This window comes from Ostrinia nubilalis, chromosome 30, assembly GCF_963855985.1.
Source record: "Ostrinia nubilalis chromosome 30, ilOstNubi1.1, whole genome shotgun sequence".
NCBI classification, from domain to species: domain Eukaryota; kingdom Metazoa; phylum Arthropoda; class Insecta; order Lepidoptera; family Crambidae; genus Ostrinia; species Ostrinia nubilalis.
In genome coordinates this window covers 5,334,195-5,344,228 of record NC_087117.1, presented here as the reverse complement: position 1 = coordinate 5,344,228, position 10,034 = coordinate 5,334,195, and the positions used below count along the sequence as shown (strand labels likewise).

At 39.0% G+C, this 10,034-nt stretch overlaps 1 protein-coding gene across 1 annotated transcript in view; it reads right to left on the bottom strand.

Annotated features, from left to right (window-relative positions):
* Positions 1-592: 592 nt before the first annotated feature.
* The window catches only part of LOC135086072 (F-box/WD repeat-containing protein 11), a 33,026-nt gene continuing 23,584 nt past the window's right edge, over positions 593-10,034 (bottom strand). Inside the window, exons 8-12 of the mRNA XM_063980833.1 lie at positions 8,602-8,745; positions 7,188-7,378; positions 5,012-5,129; positions 3,493-3,672; positions 593-2,923 (exon numbers count right to left, since the gene is read on the bottom strand). Coding sequence (XP_063836903.1) covers positions 3,493-3,672; positions 5,012-5,129; positions 7,188-7,378; positions 8,602-8,745 — 633 coding nt within the window. The 3' untranslated portion in view covers positions 593-2,923. The remainder of the gene's footprint in view (positions 2,924-3,492; positions 3,673-5,011; positions 5,130-7,187; positions 7,379-8,601; positions 8,746-10,034) is intronic.

Below are 10,034 nucleotides of genomic sequence, written 5' to 3'. Positions count from 1 at the left end.
GTCTAAACAAATAAGACTAACAATGCTTCCGTCTGCATGTGTGAATACTAAAATGCAGAATAAATGACGAAATTAATATAATATATAAAACAAGTTTTTTTTTTATCAAAATCGATTTTGCTAGATTATGTAGAAAGGAACAATAATTAGACTAGGTACTTCTGTAAAAAAAAAACAATGAGACCCTAGCACTAACCGCTGTCACTGCACGTGTTTTTCTGGATCTATTCGTAATCAGTGGGCTTAGTGCGACTTTATATCGATCGTGACAATGACATGCATTAAATGTATGATGATTGTACAGCGTCCCTAGCAGATACTTTCAAGAACTAAAATCTTAAACTTTATAGATCTTTTTGATGCACTCGTTAGCGACAACGGTAAATGCAAACTCGCACTAAGCACACAAAAAAAACTTTCTCAGTTAAATTACTCCAAAACTATTAAATTTCGGATTTTTTTTAAATATCACGTGAGATTAGGGGGTGGGGGAGGGGGTCAGGCAAAATATCACCAAATCTCACCAAGGGGGGCGGGGGGGTTGAAAAATAGCCAAAATTGTCTCACGTAATTTATGGACGCCCCCTAAGATTTAAAATCAATTGAGAGTACATTGTCATTTTGAAGCAGAATTTCAAAAAAAGTCTGCATATCTCTTTCTTTCCTTTATGAAAAAACAAGGATATGGGCCACAAGTTTTACAAAGCACACATCGTCGGATGTCGACAGATTTGTGGAATTTAAAGTCTATTAACATTTAAAGACTTTAAACTACTTTTGCGTAGCCTCTTGATATGCTCTGTCGACTGTACGAAAGAGATACACATACTGAAAATAAAGCTCTTTTTTTTTAAAACAATACAATACGTTACATGTAAGTCTATTACGACCTTAAGTCAAGGCTTCAGAGTTCAAATTATAGTGGGCAGTAATTACCACAGCCATAAGGTTTCAACAATAAGTATACATACATACTTCATTGTATAGTCAGCGTCAAATACTTCGTGACACCCAAAGTGGCCAAAATGTTGACAACACAACCTTATTCCAATAGGGATGTTTCCTGGGTCAAAAAGCAAGAGTTATAATTAGTCCGTCAGTTAACTTATCAAAAAATACTCTACACGTATTTTTCACTTTTTCAAACTAATGAAAATTTAAAGAGATAAAGCGCGCCAAAGTTCATAAGAAGAGGCCCGTGACGTCAATGCGTGCATAAAAGTGCCGCACGTTGTGACGTCGTGTGGAACTTCAACGCACCATAACTATGTAAATATTTGTTAGATTGACAAATAAAAATATATGTGTCCAATATTTTTTGATATTAAACATGACGGACTAAAAAATTTTTTTTAGGAAACTAGCCTATTGTAACAAAGCCGTTGCGAACTTTTTGGCTACTTTGGCTGTCACGAATTATTTGACGCTGACTGTACACATCGAGGTAAACGCAATGGCATCTTATACAGCCGTATTAGGGTCTATTTTTGAAAAAACGTAGTCTGAGGCCTTAGTGTGTTTACATCAAACGACCTCACATAGTGAGCGCGTTAAAAAATGTGAAAATTTTAGTTCTTGAAAATTTCCGCTTGGGGCGCTGTACAATCCGTCATACATTTAATATCATTTTTTTACGCGCTCACTAGTGACTCACACTAAGCCCTCTGATATGCTGTCAACTGTACTTTATTCCTGGTTTCTTTCACAACTTTGTTTTTATTACAATTTTAAGCAATTTATGTGTATCACTGTAAAACTGTGAAATCCGTCAGATTATAATTTGACGTAGTTAGATTACAAACTAACCTAGCCCACTGTTAGTTTGCAATCTCACGCGTCATATTATAAACTGACGGAGTTCACAATTTTGCAATGACATACAAAAATGTCTACTCCACTGCAGGAGCAAGACCCTCCCTAATTTACCAGAGGCAAATGTCAAATTATTTCTTTCTTCTCACAAGTAGTCTTGGCTGTTATAGATAGTTTCATCCACGAAGACGCGCCCCACCATTCTTCCGCTAATGTTTGAGCGTTATCAGTACACGCTAAAATCCATGAGTGCACACGCACACTACAATAATGCCTTACGGATTGCTCGGATTAAACTCCCCGCACCCCGCGCGACCGAGACCAAACATTGGTGGGGCGCATCCGAGTGGATGAAACGATCTATACTAAATACTATCCGTTCGCTTTAAGTTTGCCGCTGGCGATATGACGTCACTCGAAGGGAAACGTCTATGACTTTAACAAACTATATTTAAAATATTTTTTATTTATTAATATTGATAAGAATTATGTATTTGCGTAAAATAAGACACATTAATTGCGTTTCATCACTAACTAATTGCCTTTAATCGCGGTTGGGGGATGGGACGCGCATTCCAAAGACCGGCAAACTTAGCGCGAACGGGTATAGTCTGGTCTGTGAGCACGTAGAATTTTGTCCAATGACCCCAAGCTACCCATCCTTATCGCTCGCGAGTAATTAAGTTGCTATCGGGCTCGCACACTCACTGCGGGCGCCCGTCGCACAGTCGCGACAGCTATATAATTACGCGCGAGCGATAAGGATGGGTAGCTTGGGGTCATTGGACGAAATTCTACGTGCTCACAGACCGGGCTTTAGTATGATTTAAGATTCCGGTTTGACAAGATCGTTATAAGTTTGAGACAGAAGTCCCTTTACAAGTCTTATGAAGAGATCAGTTAACTGTGACCGAATTACCTCACTTCACCGTCTCCGTCTGTGATCCACTCACTTGTCATCGTACCAATTTAATTTAAGTCCTAAATAGTCAATCCATACACCGTTTGGTAACTGTCTCACTGTACACATCACTATGGTTTCGTTTCACTTCACTTCTATGTGGCATCGACCACTGACGTGGTTGTTTGTAGTCTTATCTGTTTCGGTGACCTGGAAATAGAAATAAGTACATAATTAATAAACAAATTTTTAGGCAATATTTTTTATTCTCAAAAATTTTTGGAGTTCCTTGTTTCTGCTTATTTTTCACATATTTTTCGTCTTTCGCTTAGAGCGCGTAGGTAGGGTGTCTACTGTCTATGTAAGTGTTGTTATTTAATCATTTTTCATTTTTCGTTTATTTTTTATCTTTTTGTATATTTTTAGCGCTGTAGAGTCCGCATAAGTGACTAAGTTAGTGTTTTTTCTTTTCTTTTTATTTTGTAGGTTCATTTATGTAAGTTTTTTAGTGTTTATCTTCATTCTTTTTTGTTTACGCCAATCTTCAGTACATTTTTGTACTCTAGAGTCCATATATGTGAGTTTTTAAGAGATTTTCTCCTTTTTTTGTTTGTTTTCAGCAACCCACTTAGTCGAACAGGTTCCGGTTATGTTCGAGCGACTTAGGCACGACTATTTTAGTGTTTTTCCTTATTTTTTGTTTCTTTTCTTCCTTTTTTGTAGGTCCTGAGTCCATTTATGTGACTTTTTTAGTTTTTCTTTTGTTTTGAGCAACCCACCTAGTCGAACAGGTCCCGGTCATGGTCCGGGGTCCGCGGGCGCGGCGGCGGCGCGGGCGGCGCGGCGGGCGAGGCGCCGCCGTAGTTCAGGAAATCCCACACGAGGATGGTGTCGTCGTGCGATGACGAAACGATCTGGAACTCGTCGAACTGGAGCCGGAACACTCGTCCTGTATGCTCCTGGGGGCAATGGGACTTGTTAGCGATACTAGTTTGGGGAACGGAGTAGAAAAACTTTATTAACACAATGTTTAAAAGAGATTTTTTATCTGGCACACAGAATAGTAAAAGTTACATTAAAAGAAAATAAGTATAAAGCAAAATGTGTTGTCAAAAAGTTGTTTAACTCAACATGAGTCAAAAAGTCAGAGTATGATAGGAAATTTGGCTGAGTATGCTACGTCCAGCGTTGCCAGACGTCCCGATTTTGGCGGGACGTCCCGATTTTTAAATCAAATTTAAATGTCCCGCGCGGGACAGGCTCTGTCCCGCTTTTCGGACACTCACTTCACCAGACTATTGTTTGAAACGCCATATTATTCTAAAAAATAAAACATCTTTATTTTTTTTCTTTTTTTATTCTAAAGGCGAATTTAACGATAGAGTAAATCTGATTTAAAATATTATTTTTTTGTTGAAATACATTTTCTATGGCTACTTTTGCTATCTATTGTCACGTAAACGTAATTTTATATACGATTATATACGTTTTTTTACTTTGTCCCGCTTTTGACGGAAGAATCCCGCTATTTTCACTCAAAAAGTACCAAAGTCCCGACTTGGCGAAAAAAAAAACTGGCAACGCTGGCTACGTCAGTTCATAGCTAACGTAAAGGCGTAAATATCTATCTATCTTTTGTACCATCGTTACCTACATATCATTTGGTGTAACTTATGTCTTATAGGTTCAATTAGTTGAACTAAACTACATTCCAGTCGATTAGAACCAGAATCCAGGTGCTTCTCGAAACCTTCACTAGATCCATCATTTCATGAATCGTCGATCCCACAGAGACATTATTTACTAGCCGTGCCCGTGACTTCGTACGCGTGAAAATAATTTGAACATTTCTCGTTTTTGCAACACTTTTCTTTACTACTCCGCCCCTATTGGCTGTAGGGTGATGTCATATAACCTAAGGCCTTCCTCGATAATTCAGGCCCGTAGTTCCTGAGATTAGCGCGTTCAACCAAACAATCAAAACAATCAAATTTTTCAGCTTTATAATATTAGTAAGTATAGATTATTTTTGCTGTAAACGAACTAAAGTCGCTGACATAGCGACGGATTAGCAAGCTGAAGTGGCAGTGGGCAGGGCACATAGTACACAGAACTGACGGCCGATGGGGCAGCAAGATTCTGGAATGGAGGCCGCGTGCCGGAAAACGCAGCGTGAGACGTCCACCCACTAGGTGGACCGATCATCATATAGGAAGCAGGGAAACGCGGAGGCCTATGTTCAGCAGTGGACGTCCTATGGCTGAAATGATGATGATTATTTTTGCTGTATATACTCACCACTAGCGTCTGTAGGCAGAGATCCTGGTGCGGCGTTCTGACGTCGAGCGCCGCGGGTAGATTCCACACTTTGATTTTGCCGTCGTACGCGCCGCTCACTATCCTCTTGTTGTCGAATCTGCAATGGAATTACAAATCAAATCATTTATTTGCATTACATTTGTGTGGTTTGACAGTTGGTAAATGGTAGGGTAGTTACATCACATGCACCATGTAAGGGCATAGCAAGTATTTTGTATAAACTTATACAGTGTGAGTCACGTTAAAGTGTACATATGAAAATAAATGAAACTAGACCTATTTTTATCGACAAAAAAGAGGTCAAAAAATTTTTGAGATTTTTTTAAAATTTTTTATAGAATTTTTTTTCTTCCAATTACTTATTGTAAAGAAAACGTAATAACTTTTAAACTAAGCGGTATATCCTGATAAAATAAAAACAGTAATAATGCTAAATAACAGGCGATACTAAAAACATACATAAAATACACAAAAAATGCCAACAAATAATAAAAAATTAAACTTTTTGAAAAAAATCTGCTTAAAAATTCGTGTTTTTTTGGTTATTTTATAAATTTCTCCAAAAAATGCCCCTATAACCGGTGGTTTTTATTACGTTGTATTATTTTCTATCGTATTATCTTTGTAAAACCAAAAATCGCATGTCTCTATCCCTATCACAACATTTGCTATGATCGTTTGAACAAAGGCCTGCCACAACATTATTCTCCGCTACAGGTAGAGACAATTTTAATTTTAACTAAAATGCTTATTTTACTTCGAAATCTTTTGTTTTTATTTGAAATCTAACTTGTCTTTATCAAAATTACAAATCTAGAGCCATTTTCAGTTTTGTTGTTAACGAAGCGTTGAATGGCGCGCCCGGAGAGGCTTAGTTCAAACGATCATTGCAAACGTTGTGATAGGGATAGAGACATGCGATTTTTCGTTTTACGAAGGTAATACGATAGAGAATGATATAAAGTAATAAAAACCACCGGTTATAGGGGCATTTTTTGGAGAAATTTATCAAACAACCAAAAAAACACGAATTTTTAAGCGGATTTTTTTCAAAACGTATATTTTTTTATTATTTGTTGGCCTTTTTTTTGTATTTTATGTATTTTTTTAGTATTGCCTGTTATTTAGCATTGTTACTGTTTTTATTGTATCAAGATATACCGCTTAGTTTAAAAGTTATTATGTTTTCTTTACAATAAGTAATTGGAAGAAAAAAAATTCTATAAAAAATTTAAAAAAAATCTCAATAATTTTTTGACCTCTTTTTTGTCGATAAAAATAGGTCTAGTTTCATCTATTTTCATATGTACACTTTAACGTGACTCACACTGTATTAACATTTTACTGGATTAATTCTTATGTAAGATAAATTAAATTTTACTGAATAAAAGAAGAAATTACAATTTATAGTTAGCAATTAAAAATGTTAGTTTTGTGAATATGGGAAGATAATTACCCTCCTGGCGCAATCGGGTAAAATGGACTCAAATAGAGGTTGAACTCAGAACAGTCTCATGTAATTTAAATGAGAACTTTCATAAGTTATATTTCATTGATACACTAACACATGGAGCAAATTGTAGTCTGATTTAATAAAATAGTTGAATTTGAATTTTCAAGTCGGTTAAAACAATAGAAGAACATTGGGTATCTGTTATGGAAAACGTTTTTGTGGTCTTTAAACTTTTTTGATTGCGAGATACGCTATAAAATGTTTTTTTATGCATAACAAAGCAGATGTGATGTGATGGTTTTCTAAACGATATTTAGGCTGAATTGCACCAATCTACGTAAACCATACCCGGGGTTTTTGTATGGAGTTTGACAGACTTTTGACGTTTGTTAAGGCAAGATGGTGCATCTCTCGCTTGCTCACAGCTACCAGACGTGCGACAGGGACTAACGCCCGTATTCACAAACGATTCTTGCTTGAGTGAAGCAGCAAATCGAACGCACAGCGTTGAATAGAACTCTGTGATTGGTTCCTGTGCGTCCACGCGCACTGTGAGACCTCATAGTAATGTTTGTGAACACGGGGGTAAGTATTCTCTGCGTCTCGCTCATGTGATGCATCTCACTTCCGTAAGCGTCGTCTCTACATGTCTCGCTCGCTCGTGTGTGCTACTAACGCGTGCGAAAAAGACAGAACACTCACCGTATACACCGCACCAATTCCTCGTGTCCTTCAAGCACTCTAATGCACTGTCCGCACTCAATGTCCCAGAGCCGGATCGTGTTGTCCGAGGATCCGGACACGACGAGCCGGTCTCTGTATTGAAGACACGCGATGCCGCGCTTGTGTCCGTTTAGCGTTCGCACGAATTCGCACGATGATGTATTCCACACCTGTAAAAGAAAGATTTTTATAATATTGAAGTATATTTTCATATTAGTGTCGTCATCATCATTTCAGCCACAAGACGTCCACTGCTGAACATAGGCGTCCCCTAATGATTTCCATATCGCGCGTTTGGTAGCGGCCTGCATCCAGCGTCTTCCTGCTACCTTTATGTCACATTACATCTTTAATATTACTGATGCAATGAATACGAATACCTACTTTTTGTCACACACGTGAGTGTCTCTAACACTATAGCAAGACGACACGACGCGAAAACCCCGATCAGTATGTAACAAAGTAGTAAGTTCTCTTCCGGAATTTGACAGTCAATAGCAGGTTGATTGTACAAGTATTATTTTGTTTTGTGATTAGTTACAAAGTGATGTGATACGATAACAAAAAAATGCCATTTTTAAAAGACAATGCCGGAAATTGGCGTCTTTTTTTTTCGCGCGGCCATCGACCAAACCTTATTTTTTGATTATTAAATAGTGTAATAAACCAAACTTACTATGACATGTATACCTCTAAACTCAGTCTGAACCGAGTTACGAGCATTAGAAGTTTGATGATTTTCATACTAGATTTGCTTTTTGCGCGCAAGTTTTGTAAGAAATTGCAACAAAATAGTGACATTATATGTGTAAACAAACAATACCATCCATTAAAGGCTCCAGACATCAGTATGCAGCAGAATCAGCGCAATAAAAAAATAGCGCAATATTTTGTTGCAATTTCTTACAAAACTTGCGCGCAAAAAGCAAATCTAGTATGAAAATCATCAAACTTCTAATGCTCGTAACTCAGTTCAGACTGAGTTTAGAGGTATACATGCCATAGTAAGTTTGGTTTATTACACTATTTTGTAATCAAAAAACAAAGTTTGGTCGATGGCCGCGCGAAAAAAAAAAGACGCCACCTTCCATACAAAATCTGGCATTGCCATTTTAATTACTAAAACATGAACCATAATAAAAATAGTTACATTTATGAGTATTTCATGACTATGTAGAGATATTCGTATTCGGAAAAGTAGTATTCGTTGCATCACTATTTAATATAACAGGGCGAGATGGGTATTATGGGATCATGAGGAGGATTGGGTATCAGTAGGTTGTAATTCCAGGAGATGTAGGTATCAGGGGAAAGACGAAGTATCAAGATACGCGAGAAATGATATCATGAGGGGCACTGTGTGGTATCAGGGGGAGAGGGGATCAGTGGGTACCTTGATGGTGCGGTCCCCGCTGGCGCTGACGATGTACTTCTCGTCGAAGTCGACCACGTTGACGGCGGCGCGGTGGCCGACCAGCACGCGGCGCAAGTTGATCTCCGTCGTCGAGCTCATGTCCCACACTGCTATCGATCGGTCCTGAAACAACAATGCCAAATTAAACATCTCAAACGGAGCGGTGGCCGGTGAGCGAAGTAAAAATCAACAAAAGAATTGCATAAAATATCCGCTCTCCTTCAGTAGACACGGAGTTGCGAACTAGTTCTTACAAGCAACTGGAAAGCGGAGCGGGGAAGCGTATCGGTGAACATCACAGAAAATTTTGAAAAAAACTTACAGTTAGTGCGGTCGCAGCTTCAATGCCAATTATCAAAAAGAACGCATAGTTTGGAGGACGCAGGGATTACAAGGGGCGAAGGTATCTACGGTAGGGAGACGAGGACCAAAAGAGGGGTTGAGGGTATCAAGGTGTCAAAGACAGAATTTAAAAGTAAATTAGAAAAAAAGAATAAAGACGTCACTTACCAAACAAACGCAGAAAAATATGGTTTTTTTATTTTGCTCTCTTCTTAATATTATAAAATATTATGTAGAGAATCACAAGGTTAAGGGATGAGGTGATAACGTGAGAGGGCGCGGGTATCAAGGGAACTGGGAAAGGGGCTCGAAAAACATCTGCCCTTGTCCAAGGGCGCCAAAGTAACATACCTTGCTGCTAGTGACTATCATACCGCTACAGAAATGTAGATCCTCCGTGGTTGAGGATTCCGGGTGAAGCTCGCTTCCAGCTTCGGCCTGATCGTCACTTACCATCAGGTGAGATACAGGCCAAGAGCTTCCTCGTTGTGGATAAAAAATGCAGATCAAGGGGAGCGGGACGAGGGGATCAAGTGGGACAAGGGGATCAATGGCATGGGTTGATGAAAGGAGGACGAGGGGATCTATGGGAGGGGATTAGGGGTTCAAGCGGATGCGGGCGAGGGGTTAAAGAGGAAGAAAAATAGGGGTTTCAGGGGAGCCTGTCAAATATCAGGGGATCAAGGAGGGGATCAAGGAGAAGATGACAAGGGGATCAACGGGAGGGCAAATGGTCAAAAACACCTGCAATTTCTCAAAAGCGGGAGATAAGGGTCAGAAACACCAGCCACTTCTCAAAGGCTCTATACATAGAGCTGCAGTATTTTTCCAAGGGTTCCAAAGCGACACACCTTGCTGCAGGTGAGGGGATCAATGTTACTTGGACGAGGGGATCAATGTTACTTGGATGAGGGGATCAATGTTACTTGGATGAGGGATCAATGTTACTTGGACGAGGGGATCAATGGCGGGGACACGAGGGGATCATAGCGACACACCTTGCTGCAGGTGAGGGGATCAATGATACGGGATGAGGGTATCAATGAAAGAGGGATGAAGGGATCAATGAC